We start from the raw sequence: 17736 nt of genomic DNA on the forward strand, positions 1-17736 counted from the left end.
GCTGCTTTAATACTGTTTACGGTGGCTGGGGATGTGATTAGGATTCTTGGTGACAGGATCTCTCAACAACCAGTTAAATATATATTGTAGCGTTTTTACGCTGGAAGGAATGCTAGAGAGACGAGTGAGCTTATTTGCTGCCCAATGCAATGGCTGGGAGTACTTTATTGAGCACACAGCAGGTATGGCATGAGCAGCACCTTCACTCAGGAGCCTACATCTAATTCAGCGTTAGCCTGAACTAGAGCACATTTCACATGTCACACCTCAACACACACACACAACAGGGCCGAAGTCACTAACCCAAACACCTTTCCCCATCATGGTGAACACACCGACATTCCCGCAAAGCATGCTGGTCGTCAGCCGCCGCCCCGCCCACGCCACAATATTATATATTACTCTCCTTCAGTATATACATATGTCTCCCATATTTTTTTATGTACTCATTATGTACCCTTAACTGCATTGACTCTCATGACCTTAGTCTTGCACCACTCACTTTTGCACTGTGCTCACTTTTGGTGGCTGTAACTCAGTGTACATCTCAATTTGCACTAGTCTGTTCACTAATATTCATCTTTATTCACCTATATTTGCATGTACAATTTCTATTTCATTCTTTTTTATATATTTATGTATATTTTATATATTAATTTTTTTTTCTATGGGACATTTCTGTTGTAGCATGCTCGTCTTCACATTTTTGGTAGTCTTTTTTTTTTAACTACACCACACACGATTGACGATCTGTCATTGCAACTACATGAGTATTGTCCATTATGTTACTATCCCTGATACTGGATGTTGGAAATCTTCTTCTTGCATGTTGTCAAGTCAAGTAGGCTTTATTGTCACTTCAACCATATACAGTTAGTACACAGTGAAACGAAACAACGTTCGTCCAGGACCAAGGTGCTACATGCAACATGAATTTACAACATAAATTAACAGAAAAACTAAACTAGCTAACTAAGAGGCCTAGTTAGCTGGCTAGCAGAGACAAGACAGATAGTCCTAACATAAATTACAACATAAATTAACAAAAACTAACTAAAAAAAACAAACAAAATAAAATAACTAGCTAAGTAAGTAAAGCAGCTTTTTCGGGATCAATAAAGTATATATTTATCTATCCATCTATTAGAGGCTTATATAAAAAATTTTTGTTGGCATTTCAATATAGTGCTTTTAATATTATGTAAATTTTAGTCCCGAACTACTGAATGACTGCATCAGTCAAGTCCAAGACCATCTTCATGGAGCTTCAAGTGGAGCCATCCGCAGTCACCAAATGCATCCCAAGCAGACCACATGGGGCTTTAACACAACCCAATACGGTAGGGGCCCAGGGTAAGACAAGACAGACAAATCCAGAGGGTAGACGGGGGCCGGATCACTGGAGCACCATTCAAGGTTTTATATTCATCACCTTCTACAAATCAATGGCATCGGGTGTCACTGTAGACAGTAAACAGAATTCCTGAAAGAAATTTGACTTAAATCATAATGTTTAAATTATTATTTTAGTTTACACAGTTGTATAGACCTTTCTGTGGGTATACACTATTTAAATACACATGTTCTTTATTAAACTGTTTTATAGATGTAGATTTTTAAATGAAATTCTTTTATTAATCTTTTACTTTATTCTATTTACGGTTGATACCTATTTGTTATAATTATTTTATACTATTTATTATTAATATTGGTGCTGATTTTGAATCTTTCTGAAGGCCTGGGAACCATGTGTACTGAGCGCGCGTTTGACTCCGGACTCATATCGGCGCGGCACCGGCACCGCGGGGGATTCTGGGATATGCGATGAATGGACCAGGCAACAACACTGGAGTTAGCTAGCTAACCCGGCTAGCGGTATATTTTTTGTTTTTGGTAATTATTTAATAAATAATTTAATGCATAAAAAAATAAAATTTGTATGCAGTTGGGCATGTTAATAAAGCGGAGTTAGAGAAGCAAAAAGCGGATATATTAGAACTATGAACAATAAAACGTCTGATTAGCGTGTTAGCCGCTAGATTTCAACGGATAGGGATTATTATTATTATCATTATTTATGTTTCTTACAGAAGTTTACACGTTGTTAAGCTTATACAGTCAGCTAACTAAATAAAATGAATAATTAAACCCCTTTATTTAAAACCGAATCATAAACACTGAAGGACTGAAACATTCAATGTCGATTCGGTTTATATTCGAATATAATTTTAAAACTTAAAGTCTTAAACTGATTAATTAAATGTAGCACTTTCTTTATAACTTTAGTTTTATCACTTACAAGATACCAGGCGCAGCATTTGAACAATACAAACCAACTTTAAACACAAGGGTTGACCATTTAACTGTTGCTTATTATTATCTCTTAATTAGGAAAAACTTTTGCAGGATCTTTCAAACCCTGTCTCACAAACCGAATTACAATCCAGATCAAATCCCCTGGATGCCCTTTTTGGAATCACCAGAGAGGTGGATAAGCGTTTAACCCCAGCTAAACACTGATTATTGTCCTATTCGTCCTTATTGACCAGGTGTTTTTTTACTTTTATTTAATTGGAAGGACACCACCTCCACCCGACACACCCCCAAAGGATATTATGTCCTATTTGTCCCTACAGAAGATTCATTATTCAATGTAATTCAGGTTTGAAATTAAGACAGGTGTGGAGGTTCATCTTTTCATAGTCTCAAGTTAAGCTTATCATTTACTCTCCCCTTTTTGTTCCATTGTTTTTTTTTATTACCTGAGTACTAGATTATTTTTTTGTTTTTTCCCCCTTTCTTTGCGTACCAAACCCAAGACTTTAGCTTCTTGTTTTATTCATGTTTTCTTTTCTTACTTCTCTTTTTCTTCCCCGCGTTCTATAAATATACCCGTTGTCAATCCTTGTACGTACAGATAAATGCATATTTACTGTTCATCTGTTTAGAAACTATTTTATAGACATACTATATATAACCCTAAGTTATATCTGCGGTTAATGGAGCGATCACTGGTCATGTCTGATAAACCTGAAAATCAGACAATTCTAGACACAGGCTGATCAACTGTATCTCTGTTATAAATGTAATAAATATATATTTTTAATCGATTAGGAATCAGTCTCTCGATACAAAAGAATCATGATTCATAGCCATTAATTTTACTAGTGCACTTGTGTAAGCAGTAACAGCTAACGCCTTAATAACGGCTTGTTAGTGAGCTACTAGTGCACTACACAGAAGCATTGATGTATACTATTTAGTGCACTTATAGTCCAAACCTTAAATGCCCCTAAAGTGTTTGATATTTAAATCGTTAAATTTATTTAAATTGAACGAGTATCAAAGGGTTCGGGACGGAGTGTACCTGCCCTTCCTGTAGGGTGTCTATGAAGGGTGGATTTAAGGCTGATCCCAATGTTCCTCCAGGTTGTGATCGAGTCGACGCGTCAGGATGTACGCGGTGTTCCGTCAGGCTCATCACCCCACCGCCGTGGAGTTCTCCGTCTACTGTAACTTCATCTCCAGCGATGAGAAAAATCTGGTGGTGGCCGGATTGTCCCAGCTCTACGTCTACAGGATCATCCACGATTATGAGGTTCATCACCACACACACACATACTCACCAACATCATCATGACACACAGTAACCAACATGAACGCTGAAGAGGTAAAAAAAAAACTGTTGAAATAAAAAATATATGAAGAAGTGGTGTTGTAGCAAAGAGTCAAAACCACATCAAGATTACATGAATTGTTTCCTAAGTAAATCAAATCAAATGAAGATTCTTTTGATCTGTTGGAATGTTTCTTTAAGAATCATTACGAATCAAATCAGAGTGAGCTTCACAATCTTGAATCATTAAATCACATCCTACAGTGAACTGACGCTCTTTTTGGCTCTTTTTGAGATTTCTTTCTGCAAAACAGGACATTCAGCGATTCGATTAATCGTTTCCTTAAGAATCATACTGCAGAAGAATCGACTCTTTGTATGATTTGTGCTTTCCTGCTGCCTTGATTTACTTCCTAAAGAATCAGGATGACGTTTATATCAGATCTGTGGTGAAAAGAAACATTTCTTGAAAACAGTTTTCCAGAAGAATCAGAATCAAATGAGTCAAGACTGGGATTTGAATCAGATTTAGTGAAGTCTGTGATTCTATAATGCGATAAATCATTTTAAACAGTTCTAATCATGTTGATTCATGTTAGTGCTGAAACTTTAAAATATCCAAAATGATCTGTTTTAAAAGAAATGTCTTAATGTCTTGATTCAGTGAATGAACTTCTAAAGAGTTGTACATGAATCCAGTAATGAGTCGACACAGATGTGAATGTGTTCTTAGAATCGAACAGTTATCCTGAACTAATGTGTGTGAACTGTGCTATATTTATACATTTCTTCTTAGTAGTAAGTGTATACATGCTTGTGTAAGACAAACTGTGTATCCTGTTTCAGAGCTCTACAAAATCAGAGAAATCTTCAGGTAAGGAGTTTTTCTTATCCTCTGTTACACCTTTAGTCTCTCCTTGCCCCTTGCCATGTATTAACGCTGATGATGTAATGCTGTTTCAGATGGCAAGAGCCGTAAGGAGAAGTTGGAGCAGGTGGCATCTTTCTCTCTCTTCGGTAACGTCATGTCGATGGCCAGCGTGCAACTTGTGGGGACAAACAGAGACGCCCTACTGCTCAGCTTTAAAGATGCCAAGGTGCTGATAACACACAAAAAACTAACTGAACATTTGTTTGGACAGTGTGTAATATTGTGTGTGTGTTATGACAGCTGTCAGTGGTGGAGTACGACCCTGGGACACACGACCTCAAGACCCTCTCACTGCACTTCTTCGAGGAGCCAGAACTTCGGGTGAGTTAAATGTAGTTTTATCCTCGAAGCATTAAGTCGTTTCATCAAGAATCAGAATCAAGTCAATTCATTCATAGTGATGTTTTTGAAATATGATTTCTCAAAGTATTGAATCAGTTCCAGAGAAATCAGAACTAAATTAATGGTATGATATATATGATATGTTTGTTTTTCATGTGTTTGCAGGATGGTTTTGTGCAGAATGTACACATCCCCATAGTGCGCGTGGATCCTGAGAACCGCTGTGCGGTGATGCTGGTGTACGGCACGCAGCTGGTCGTTCTGCCCTTCAGGAAGGACACGCTGACCGATGAGCAGGAGGGGATCGTTGGAGAAGGGTAAGAATGTTATTTAAAATCCACACTCTCGTCATTTGAGCGCTGTGGGTGTGTCCCAAACCGTACTCAGTAGCCTTGATGTCTCCCGCAGGCAGAAGTCCAGTTTTCTTCCCAGTTACATCATCGACGTGCGCGAGCTGGATGAGAAGCTCCTGAACATCATCGATATGAAGTTCCTGCACGGGTACTACGAGCCCACGCTTCTGATCCTGTACGAGCCCAACCAGACTTGGCCCGGGTATGAACTCCTACTATATTTTGCTGATTGAGTGGTTCTTAATAGAGTGGGCGGGGCCAAGTTATTCTTGCGGTTAAGAGCCGGTGTAACCTGAGCTTTGTTTGTGGTAGGCGTGTCGCCGTGCGTCAGGACACCTGCAGCATTGTGGCCATCTCCCTGAACATCATGCAGAAGGTCCACCCAGTCATCTGGTCTCTCAGTAACCTGCCCTTCGACTGCACGCAGGTCATGGCTGTACCCAAACCCATAGGTCAGTCACACACAGAAGCAATTTTAGCAAGAACACTGATACTGATGTCTGAAACAATAAAAGTAATCCAGATGTCTGCATGTGCTTGTCCTGGCCTCTTGTTTTGAAGTTTTAAGTGTGTGTTGTGGCGTGTCCGTGTTCTAGGTGGCGTGGTGGTGTTTGCTGTGAACTCCTTGCTGTACCTGAATCAGAGCGTCCCGCCTTTTGGCGTGTCACTCAACAGCCTGACCAACGGGACGACAGCGTTCCCTCTCCGTAAGCTTCATCTGAACTCTGATTGGCTGAGGATATTTTAGCTTTTAATCTCCTCAAGTTTTAGTGATATAAAGTAAATAAGATAAAGCAATAAGTTATATGTGTGTGTGTGTGTGTGTGTGTCAGGTGTTCAGGAGGAGGTGAGGCTCACTCTGGACTGCTCTCAGGCCGCCTTCATCACCTCTGATAAGATGGTCATCTCTCTGAAAGGAGGGGAAATGTGAGTCTCTCAGGCTCTCATTTATACACCCTTCCCAGCTCTTCCTGTGTGTTTATTAACTTATTAAATGTAGAGTTTTAACTGTGTGTGTGTGTGTGTGTGTGTGTGTGTGTGTGTGTAGATACGTCTTGACACTCATAACAGACGGAATGAGAAGCGTGAGAGCGTTCCACTTCGACAAGGCAGCCGCCAGTGTCCTCACCACCTGTGTGAGCAAAGCATGATGGGAAACCAGAGCCTCACTTACACACACACACACACACACACACACACACACACACACACACACACACACCAGTTTACACCATGTGACACACACGCGCATCACTATACTTTATATAACAGGTTGTTTCTGTGCAGATGGTAACGATGGAGCCGGGGTTCCTGTTCCTGGGTTCTAGATTGGGGAACTCTCTGCTGCTGAAGTACACGGAGAAACTTCAGGAGAGTACCGCAGACGAAGGGAAGGAGAAAGAGCGAGACAAGGAGAAGGACAAACAGGTCATTCATCTGCTTTTCACACACTGTGTACACTGTGAGCGTGTTCTGAACCACACTTCTTTATTCACTATGTAGACTATATTAATGTCATTATCGGTATATTGTGGGACGTTACTTTTTAAAGTAACTAATTATATTACAAAATTACTGTCAGTAAAAAGTAATCAGTTACATTACAGTGTGACTTTCTGATAAAAGTAACTAGCTATGCAGTGCAGTACTCAGGAAACAGTATTGAACGATTGTGCTAGTGAGTGTTCGAGTCTCGAGTCCTTCGTTCTTTTGACACGTGACTCCCATAGACGCTATGCAGATAAAATAGATTTAAAAGAACGAACGACTCAGACTGGAAGATATGAGAGGTGAGCTACTCATTATGTTTATTATAATACAGTATGTCCTTGGTTGCATTGTAATATTTTCATAACTGGAACTATAGCCAGAATTTGTGTATGTAGACATATTGGGGTTATTTTTATTGAAAAGCAACATTATAATTTATTTCTGATCAAAAGAACGAAATCAACGAAATGACTCAAAAAACAGATTCGTTCATTTTGATGAACGAGATTCAAAGAAACTGAGTCACTAAAATGATTCAAACTTCCCATCACTAACACACACACATACACAATAAAGGACTGGGAATGACTACTGCCTGGGTCACAGATTACATAAATTGTCTAAATAACGAAACGCGTTAGAGTACTCGCTACATCAAAAAAGTAATCCAAGTACTCTAACTCTCCTGAAGTTACTTTGTAATGCGTTACACCCAACACTGATTGTGGGTGTGTTCCAAACCACACTTTTTTATTCACTGTGTAGGCCATACAAACACCATCACTCCGCTATGTAGGCCATTGATTCTATATTGTGGATGTGTCCCAAACCACACTTCCTGTTCACTATGAAGGCCATACAAACACGATCATTGCTCAACTGCGTGCATGTTCCCAACCATATTTCCTGTTTACTATGTAGGCTATAGAAGCGCTATTTCTTGTGTAGAGGGCGTGTCCCAAACCACACTCCTAAATCACTTAAAACACCATTATCTGTATATTGTGGGCGTGTCCTAAACCACACCCCCTATTTACTGTCAACTGTGTAGGCAACACTATCCCCACTCCACTGTGCTCGTGTCTCAAACCACTTGGATCTTTACTTGTTGACTTGTTTTTTCCCGTTTTTGGTTTGCAGGATGAACCGCCAAACAAAAAGAAGCGCATCGACTCAAACACTAATTGGACAGGTGTGTGTGTGTGTGTGTAAGAGAGATTTTTTTTTTTTTGCTTTGCTGTTAATATTTTGAGTAGTAAGCAGTTTAAATATTTATTAATATCTAGCTCTGTGTGTGTGTTTGTGTGTGTAGCAGGAAAGGCCTCCATGTTGGATGAACTGGATGAGATCGAGGTGTATGGGAGTGAAGCTCAGTCAGGTACTCAGCTGGCCACCTACTCCTTCGAGGTGAGAGGTTACATTCACACCACACACACACACACACACACACATGCCGTGTGTTACATCATTGTATTGTGTGCTACAGTGGTTGTGTGTGGTGTGTGTTGCAGGTGTGTGACAGCATCCTGAACATTGGGCCGTGTATGAATGGGTCGATGGGAGAACCGGCCTTCCTCTCTGAAGAGGTGAGACTGATGGTGGTTTTACGACATACAGCTTTATAATAATAATAACTATTTATAGTAATAATCATATCTGATTAATCAGTGAGTATGAAATTAATCGGATTCGTCTTTTTCTCCTCCTTCAGTTCCAGAGTAACCCTGAGCCTGACCTGGAGGTGGTTGTGTGCTCCGGGTACGGAAAGAACGGCGCCCTGTCAGTCCTACAGGTAAACCTTTAATGTTTATACACAAACACTCCAGAAGAGCCATATAGGCCTGTCTCCTTTTCCTAGTGTGATCGAGTAACTGTAAACCTAGTCCTGTTTTTCTTCCCCTCTCCAGAGGAGCATCAGACCCCAAGTGGTCACGACCTTTGAACTCCCCGGGTGTCATGATATGTGGACGGTTATCTCTAATGAGGAGAAACCTGAGCAGGTGAAATGGGCTTGTGGAGGAGACAGAAATCCTCGTTTAGTACTGTCACATAGTCACAGTCCTCAGTCATCTTGTCTGGTACTGACTGTCCTGTTTGTCCTCTCAGCCTCCGGCAGAGGGCGAGAGCGAGACCCAGGAGGACGCGGAGAAACAGGAGCTCCCTGTGGAAGACGAGAAAAACAAACATGGCTTTCTGATCCTGAGCAGAGAGGACTCCACCATGGTAGGACAGCGTGACCCGGGTTGTGTGTGTTCCACCATGTATTATTAGATCTTAATCTGTGTAGCACGACCTCATTACACAGACTGTGTGCAAAGTGTGAGGTAATCACTGTGTGTTTGTGTGTGGGGTTGTGTTCAGATCCTGCAGACGGGCCAGGAGATCATGGAGCTGGACACGAGCGGATTCGCCACTCAGGGCCCCACCGTGTACGCCGGCAACATCGGAGACAATAAGTACATCGTCCAGGTGTCTCCCATGGGCATCAGACTGCTGCAGGGAGGTGAGACGGTGGTGTAATGCCGCGTAACTGAATAAAGTGCAGCAGATTGACATGTACATTACAGAACAATCTGTGTCGTGTTATCTCCTTTGAACACACTCGCACACACTCTCTGCATGTGTGTGTAACTGAACGTTGTGTCTCTGCAGTGACTCAGCTACACTTCATCCCTGTGGACTTGGGATCTCCCATAATCCACTGCTCCGTGGCCGACCCCTACATAGTGATCCTGACGGCTGAGGGAGTCGTCTCCATGTTCGTCCTGAAGATCGACTCGTACATGGGAAAGACTCACCGCCTCGCGCTGCACAAACCTCACCTCCACACGGTCGGTCTGTCCGTCCTTGTCTGTTTATCTGTCGGTCTCTTCTTGTCTGTCTCTCCCTTTGTCTGTCTTTTGCTGTCTGTCTGACTATCTGCCTTACCCTCTGTCTGTTTGGATGTCTCTCTTTCCCTGTTTGTCTGCTTGTCCCTGTCTCTTCCTCTGTTTGTCTTCTTTTCTGTCTACCGGTTTGTCTGTCACTCCCTCTTTCTATATGCTTGTCTCTCTGTCTCTCTCCTGTCTGTTTGCCTGTCTCTCTGTCTCTCTCCTGTCTGTTTGCCTGTCTCTCTGTCTCTCTCCTGTCTGTTTGCCTGTCTCTCTGTCTCTCTCCTGTCCGTTTGCCTGTCTCTCTGTCTCTGTCCGTCTGTTTGCCTGTGTGTCTCTCTCTCTCTCTCCCCTGTCTGTTTGGTTGTCTGTCTGTCTGTTTCTCTGCTTTTCTGCTTGTCTGTGTCTCCCTTTGCCTTCTTGTCGGTCTGTCTTATTCCCTGTCTGTCTGCTTGTTTCTCTAGTTTCATCTCTCCTTGTTTGTCTGTACCTGTTTGTCTTATTGTCTGTCTGCTATCTGTTCTCTCTCTCTGACTGTGTTTTTGTTTTTCATATTTATCCAAAGGCTCTTATGTAATTAAGTAAATAAAGTGTTGTTAAAAAGGCATGTTTATTTAATTACATATTATAGAATGTTTTATCTAGTAAAGAGGTGTAGTAATGTAAATATTAGGAAAATGAATACAAAGAGAACAAATTACGCTTCAGATTTGTGTGGTATGGGAAAGATTGATGAATAATTTCATTATGTACATTATATATTTATTATTATTGTTTGTGTGTGTGTGTGTGTGCAGCAGTCACGTGTGATCGCGCTGTGTGCGTACCGTGACGTGAGCGGGATGTTCACCACCGAAAACAAAGTGGCCTTTTTAAACAGAGAGGAAAACGTGTGCAGGAGCCAATCAGAGGCCGAGACGCTCATCCACGACCTCGGGTAAACGCCCCTCACCCCCCGCCTCTTCGTCATGAGGATGATGATGATTCACTTTCTGTGATGCATTGAATTGGGTTAAAATTCTGAAAACTGTTTTGACAAAAAAATGTTTTTTCATTAGTCATGTTATTGGTGTACTACCTCTACTGTTTAAAAACCTGTGTGTGTGTGTTTAGGACCACAGTGGACGATGAGGAGGAGATGCTGTACGGAGACTCGAACCCTCTGACGAGCCCCGGTAAAGACGAGTTCAGTCGCTCGGCGGCTCCCTCCCAGTCCGAGCGTACTGGAGCTCAGAGCAGACACGATCCCACACACTGGTGCATGGTGGTGCGAGAGAGCGGCGTCATGGAGGTGACCGAAGTGTATATATTCTGTCACGTTTTAAATGTTGTTTAATCAGGTGACTGATCGTAATAAAGTAATAATTGAAGGTCAGTGAATGTGATCTCGTCCCCCCCCCCGTGTGTCCTCAGATCTTCCAGTTGCCCGATTGGAGGTTGGTGTTCCTGGTGAAGAATTTCCCTGTGGGTCAGCGCGTGCTGGTGGACAGCTCCTCGGGACAATCAGCCGCTCAGGGCGACGCCAAGAAGGAGGAAGTGACTCGTCAGGGCGAGATCCCACTGGTTAAAGAGGTGGTGCTGGTGTCACTGGGATACAATCACACCCGACCCTACCTGCTGGTGTGTATGCCGTGTGTGTGTGTGTTTTTGTACTGTACTACCTCTCTGTCTTGTCTATCACACGTAATACATCTTTCTCTCTCCCTCCTTCTGTATTCTTTCTCTCTCCCTCCTTCTGTATTCTCTCTCCCTCCTTCTCTCTCCTCTGCAGGCTCACGTGGAACAGGAGTTGTTGATCTACGAGGCGTTTCCGTACGATCAGCAGCAGGGACAGAGCAGCAACCTGAAAGTGCGCTTTAAGAAGGTGAGGAGATCCGGAGGCCCAGTCGGAGGCCCAGTCGGAGGCCCAGTCGGAGGCCCAGTCGGAGGCCCAGTCGAGGGGGGCCAAATTGCGCGGCTTATTCGGGAATGGGGTGCTATGACTTTTCTAAGGGGTCCCATAGACTTAACTTTGAGACCAACTTTGACGGATTCTAGCACAGAGCACGAATATTGCATAAACATAAAACACCATATTTGAAGAGGCTTGCACGCTGTGTCGGAACATACCCCGCACAAGGGTATAACTTTTACCCCTGGGGCAAAAGAGGTGCCCAAATTTGGCCCATTGACCTACTGTATGACGTGGATTTTAGTGCGTAACTAGTACCGTATTGTTTGTCGTACACCCATAAAAGAGGTGTTGAATCGTGCGTCTTATTCAGGATTATTCGGCTGCTAAGACTTTTCTAGGGGTAGGTGATAACTTGCCCCTACAGGGGGCAATTAACCTCCCTAAAAAATCTCATAAACTTAACACTGATACCAACTTTGATGGATTTTAATGCAGAGCGAGAGTAAAAAAAGTAAAAGTATACCCCGCACAAGGGTATTAGTTTTACCCCCGGGGCAGTAAGAGGTGCCCAAATTTGCCCCATTGACTTATAATAGAGATTTTATTGCGAAACTCGTCCTGCACCTTTTGTCGTAGACGCATGGAAGAGGTGGCAAATCGTTCAGCTTATTCAGGAATGGGGGGCTTGACGTGACTTTTCTCAAGGGTGGGTAGGAAAATGCCCCAGCAGGGGGCAAATTCATGTCCGCAGTGGGTCTGTCCATGTGAGAAAGCTAATGAACAGTTTATCTAGTAGTAATGAGAGTTAATTTAATATTAATATAGCAATTTATATATAATTATAATGACTTAAATAAGTTAAAATTGTGTAAAAGACAGAACTGTAACCTTTAGAATTAAGAAGATAATTAATTCTTAATTTCTAATTCAAACTCTTAAAAATAACAAAGAATCTATAAAATAACTAATTTAATTCAGATGTAATAGAAATAAATTGGGTTAAAAAGATGATGAAAGTAAAGAGAGCTGGAGTACAGATCTGAGTTTTAAGGTTTATCATAAACATGCTGAGTGAAAACTGTAGAGCACTGATTCAGCTCGGTTTTGAGAGTGTGTACAGAATAAACACAAACAAAACTCTCTTCATGTCCTTCATGCAGCTCCTTTCTGTTTATTTTCACAGAGAGAGAGTTCATTAATGAGCAATAAAAACATGGACTCTACTGATGTGTGTGTGTGTGTGTCTGCGTGCATGTGTTAGATGCCTCACAATATTAACTTCAGAGAAAAGAAATCCAAAATGAAGAAGGACAAGAAGACTGACATTCCTGGAGAGGAGGGCGCTGGGGTCAAAGGTCGTGTGGCGAGGTTTAGATACTTCAAAGACATCTCTGGATATTCTGGGGTGAGCCATACAAAATGTACAAATATTTTTATATTTAAGGTATAATTCATTTACATATTTTACATTATCATTTTATATTTACATTATAATTTTATATTTACATTATAATTTTAAGTAATGTAAAATTTAAACCTAATTCATGTTTTTATTAAAAACCTATTTTTATGTTCTAAATTTTACTTTTCATTTTACAGAAGATTCTGCTTTTTTGTGGATTTTTAAAAAATTTTGCTTTGGAATACATTTATTTAGTTATGGAGTAAAATATGTATATATGTAAATATTATATAAAATAGAAGGTAGAAGGAAGATATCTTAAAAAAGACTATAATATAAAAGGTTTTATATACTCTATGCTAACTTGTTAACATTAACATTTGTGTGTGTGTGTGTGTGTGTGTGTGTGTGTGTATGTGTGTATGTGTGTGTGTTAGGTGTTTATTTGCGGTCCTTCTCCTCACTGGATGTTCGTGACGTCTCGTGGTGCGCTGAGGCTCCACCCCATGACCATAGACGGACCAATCGAGTCTTTCTCGCCGTTTCACAACGTCAACTGTCCCAAAGGCTTCCTGTACTTCAACAAGCAGGTACACACACACACACACCAGTCTGAGCCACATGATTAGACAACTATCTCTCTAAGGACCTGGTAAGGATATAACGCGTCATCATTTTTGTGTGTGTTTTCAGGGTGAGCTGAGGATCAGTGTGTTACCAACATACCTGTCGTACGATGCTCCATGGCCTGTCAGGAAGATTCCTCTGCGCTGTACAGTTCATTACGTCAACTACCATGTGGAGTCCAAGGTAAGATTTGCCTTATTACAGCTTTATTAAGCCTTATTACACAGTTATATCAGTGTTATTACATCAAATTCTGCCTTAAATGGAGCCCTTGTTGCTTGACAATATTAAAGCATGGGTTGAGCCAAACAATTAAATAACTTAAAACTAAATGTATTATACTTCTGATTCTGTACTATATTATATACCACCTGGACAAAAAAGTTGCCACCTTTAGCTTTGATTACACACACAAACACACTGTGGTGTCCAGTTCATGGAAAAAAAAACGATTTCTCATGCTCCCAGAGTCACGCTTTCACAATCTGAGTCCTAGATACACTAGTGGAATACACCTGTTCCATCAGGGAAGAAAACCTTCATGCATGTGATAACCTGCTGGTGATTCAGTACATTCAGGTCATCAGCTGACTTCATTTTATTGCCACATAACGTTACTGAGTCTAGACCTGAGCAACTGAAACAACCCCAGATCATAACACTGTCTCCAGAGTCTTGTACAGTGGACACTATGCATAATGGGTGCAAACCCTGGCACGCCCATCACTCTGGAATCTGAATCAGATCACATGATCTTTTTCCATCACAACAAAGTCCAATCTTTATTCTCTATAGCAAACTGGAGCCTTTTTATCTGATGAGTCTCACTAACAAGCGGTTTCCTTATGGACACGCAGCTTTTCAGTCCCAAACCTGTGAGTTCTCATCACACTGTGGAAACTGTCACTATTAAACAAAGCAGCTTCACCAAAGTGTTTGTGTAATCTCTATTCATGAACACATTTCTTCCACATATTTGGCGATTCAGCATTGATTTGACGATGTGTTGAAGGTTTCTAAACCCAATTCCAGTTATTTAAATTCTCCTTAGTTTTCTTTGCTTGATGCAGACGCTTCAGAAATTAGTGACCTTTTTTATTTTTTTTACTTTTTCTTACCTGGTGGTATATAAATTGAACTCCATTTTAATAATGTATTTTAAAATTTTACTATTTTAATTAAGATTTAGTAACACGTTTATAACTGAAATATAAAAAGGTTATACTGTGATGAGTTTAATAAATGCCAAAGCAATAATACAGATTTTCAACATTTTTCAACAATAAAATGAAACAAACTGTAAAACTCTATTTGAATGTTAGCAAATATGTATCATATATATACGTGTGTGTGTGGCAGGTGTATGCTGTGTGTAGCAGCGTTAAGGAGCTGTGTACTCGGATCCCCAGGATGACTGGAGAGGAGAAAGAGTATGAGACCATAGAGAGAGGTGAGCAATAATGCTGCTGCTGATGATGATGAAGATGATACAGAAGCAGATCATTAATTTTGTGTGTGTGCGTGTGTTTGTGTTTTAGACGAGCGGTATATTAATCCACAGCAGGAGAAATTCTCAATCCAGCTCATCTCACCTGTCAGCTGGGAGGCCATCCCTAACACACAGTGAGCATCATCATCATCACCCTCTTTTGCAGCAGCAGCAGCTATAAAAGAAGATTTGTTTAACTCGTGTGTGTGTGTGTGTGTCAGGATCGATCTGGAGGAGTGGGAACATGTGACGTGTATGAAGACTGTGGCGCTAAAGAGTCAGGAGACTGTGTCTGGTCTGAAGGGTTACATCGCCATAGGAACCTGTTTAATGCAGGGAGAGGAGGTCACCTGCAGGGGCCGGGTACACACACACACACACACACACACACACACTGCTTTGTAAATCAGGTTTAAAATGTTCATTATGGTTTATGTGTGTGTGCGTGTGCAGATCCTCATCCTGGACGTGATCGAGGTGGTACCGGAACCGGGTCAGCCCCTCACCAAGAACAAGTTCAAGGTTTTGTATGAGAAGGAGCAGAAGGGACCCGTAACGGCCCTGTGTCACTGTAACGGATACCTCGTGTCTGCCATCGGACAGAAGGTAACACACACACACACATAGACACACACAGTTTGTAATGGAATAGAGGACAAGAAATGTGTTTGGTTTATCTTACTTTTTATTTATATCAGCTCTAATATGTTACTGTTTCCATGGCAACACCTCATCATACACAGTGACCCGTACAGCTTACCGTTTAACTGAGCCTCCAGTGTCAGTATTTATAAAGCACTGTGTGTGTGAGACACACTCCTCTGTTACTCAGTCAGTATGTGGGCACCTGTAAAATGTGTGTGTGTAGATCTTCCTGTGGAGCCTGAAGGATAACGAGCTGACCGGCATGGCCTTCATAGACACGCAGCTCTACATCCATCAGATGTACAGCATCAAGAACTTCATCCTGGCAGCGGACGTGATGAAGAGCATCTCTCTGCTCCGCTACCAGGAGGAGAGTAAAACACTCTCGCTCGTCAGCAGGGTATATACACACACACACACACACAGACATAGAGCTCTGAGCCTCTGATGGTTAATGAATGTCAGACTGTATATAACAGGTAAGAGTGAGCTCTGAGAACGAATCCAAGCACATCAGACGTAAATCAGTCAGTAGATTAGAATCATTAGATTACACCAATAAAAGGCAAACTTTAAATTACTGAAAGAAGCAGAGTGTGTTTAGTCCCCCATGCCTCATGCCTGTGTGTGTGTGTGTTGTTCTGGTCAGGACGCGAAGCCTCTGGAGGTCTACAGCATCGAGTTCATGGTGGACAACAACCAGCTCGGCTTCCTGGGTAACACCTAGGAGCTCAACTCTGCCTTTCACTCACATCATACAGATCTGAAACCACTCCAAAACTAACTGTGTGTGTATGTGTGTGTGTTTTAATAGTTTCTGACAGAGATAAAAACCTGCTGGTCTACATGTACCTGCCAGAAGGTGCGTCTGAAAAAAATATTAATATTACACAGCGCACTTCATTTATACAGCATTACCATCTGTCTGCCTCTATCTATGTCATTCAACAGAATTATATTTGACTTGATTTTGACTGTATACCCGTGTGTGCGTGTTTATGAAGCTAAGGAAAGCTTCGGTGGCCTGCGGTTGCTCCGCAGAGCTGATTTTAATGTGGGCGCTCACGTGAACACGTTCTGGAGGATGCCGTGTCGAGGAGTTCTGGATCCGACCAGTAAAAAGGCTCTGAGCTGGGACAACAAACACATCACCTGGTTTGGTACGACACACCCCCCATAAATGATAATTATTATACTCACTGTGCTAGTGAAGTTTACTCACCCTCTCTCTCTCTGTAGCTACTCTGGATGGAGGGATCGGCTTGTTGTTGCCGATGCAGGAGAAAACCTACCGCAGGTTGTTGATGTTGCAGAACGCTCTGACCACCATGCTGCCTCACCACGCCGGTCTCAACCCCAAAGCCTTCAGGTGCTCAATCTTCTGCTCGTTCACTAACTCGCTCACTTATTTACTTATCCATTCATTCTCACACACACACACAAGCCACTTACTCTACTCTTTCCTTTTATTACTCATCCGTTCTGTCCCTGTCAATCCATTCACCCTTAACGTATTCATCACTTTATCCATCATTTATACCACACTGCACTTATTTTGTCCTTCTCTCTCTCGTGTTAGGATGCTGCACGCTGACCGGCGGACGCTACAGAACGCGGTGCGGAACATTCTGGATGGAGAGCTGCTGAATAAGTACCTGTACCTGAGCACGATGGAGCGCAGCGAGTTGGCAAAGAAGATCGGCACCACGGCGGATATCGTGAGTCTCCCTCTCTCTCGTAACATTGCTCTGATTTTACACCTCCACCTTCATCTCTGTCCCTCTCTCCTCCTCTCCCTCACAGATTCTGGAGGATCTGCTGGACATGGACCGGGTCACGGCTCACTTCTGATTTCACAGTGTGTGTGCGCACACGCAAGCTGCCAGAAAATTGGAAAATAATGCCGCTTTTTGGCATATTTTTGTTTGTTTTGATGAATGTTAGTCACATGATCACATGACCTGTATAATATTTTGTATGGAAAAAGAAGTGAATAAAAATGCTTTTCAAGATTTGGACCTTCGTTTTACAAAGTAAAACTCAGTAAACATAACAAGTGTGTGTAATAATAACATG

At 41.8% G+C, this 17736-nt stretch overlaps 1 protein-coding gene across 1 annotated transcript; it reads left to right on the top strand.

The window, feature by feature from the left end:
- The first annotated feature begins 1795 nt into the window (after positions 1–1795).
- On the top strand, positions 1796–17672 carry cpsf1 (cleavage and polyadenylation specific factor 1). The gene is made up of 38 exons (XM_053492342.1): positions 1796–1893; positions 3430–3598; positions 4463–4490; positions 4580–4713; positions 4788–4868; positions 5055–5206; positions 5298–5444; positions 5555–5694; positions 5839–5949; positions 6076–6169; positions 6291–6378; positions 6530–6670; positions 7874–7925; positions 8046–8140; positions 8245–8319; positions 8445–8525; positions 8641–8733; positions 8840–8956; positions 9095–9236; positions 9386–9564; positions 10401–10540; positions 10717–10894; positions 11017–11223; positions 11375–11467; positions 12759–12902; positions 13337–13489; positions 13593–13709; positions 14886–14976; positions 15065–15149; positions 15237–15378; positions 15469–15621; positions 15884–16060; positions 16310–16376; positions 16475–16522; positions 16665–16820; positions 16900–17029; positions 17240–17378; positions 17464–17672. The coding sequence occupies exons 2-38, from the start codon at positions 3455–3457 to the stop codon at positions 17509–17511; spliced, it is 4362 nt and encodes a 1453-aa protein (XP_053348317.1). The 5' UTR covers positions 1796–1893; positions 3430–3454; the 3' UTR covers positions 17512–17672.
- The last annotated feature ends 64 nt before the right edge of the window (positions 17673–17736 follow it).

This window comes from Clarias gariepinus, chromosome 3 (genome assembly GCF_024256425.1).
Source record: "Clarias gariepinus isolate MV-2021 ecotype Netherlands chromosome 3, CGAR_prim_01v2, whole genome shotgun sequence".
NCBI lineage: Eukaryota > Metazoa > Chordata > Actinopteri > Siluriformes > Clariidae > Clarias > Clarias gariepinus.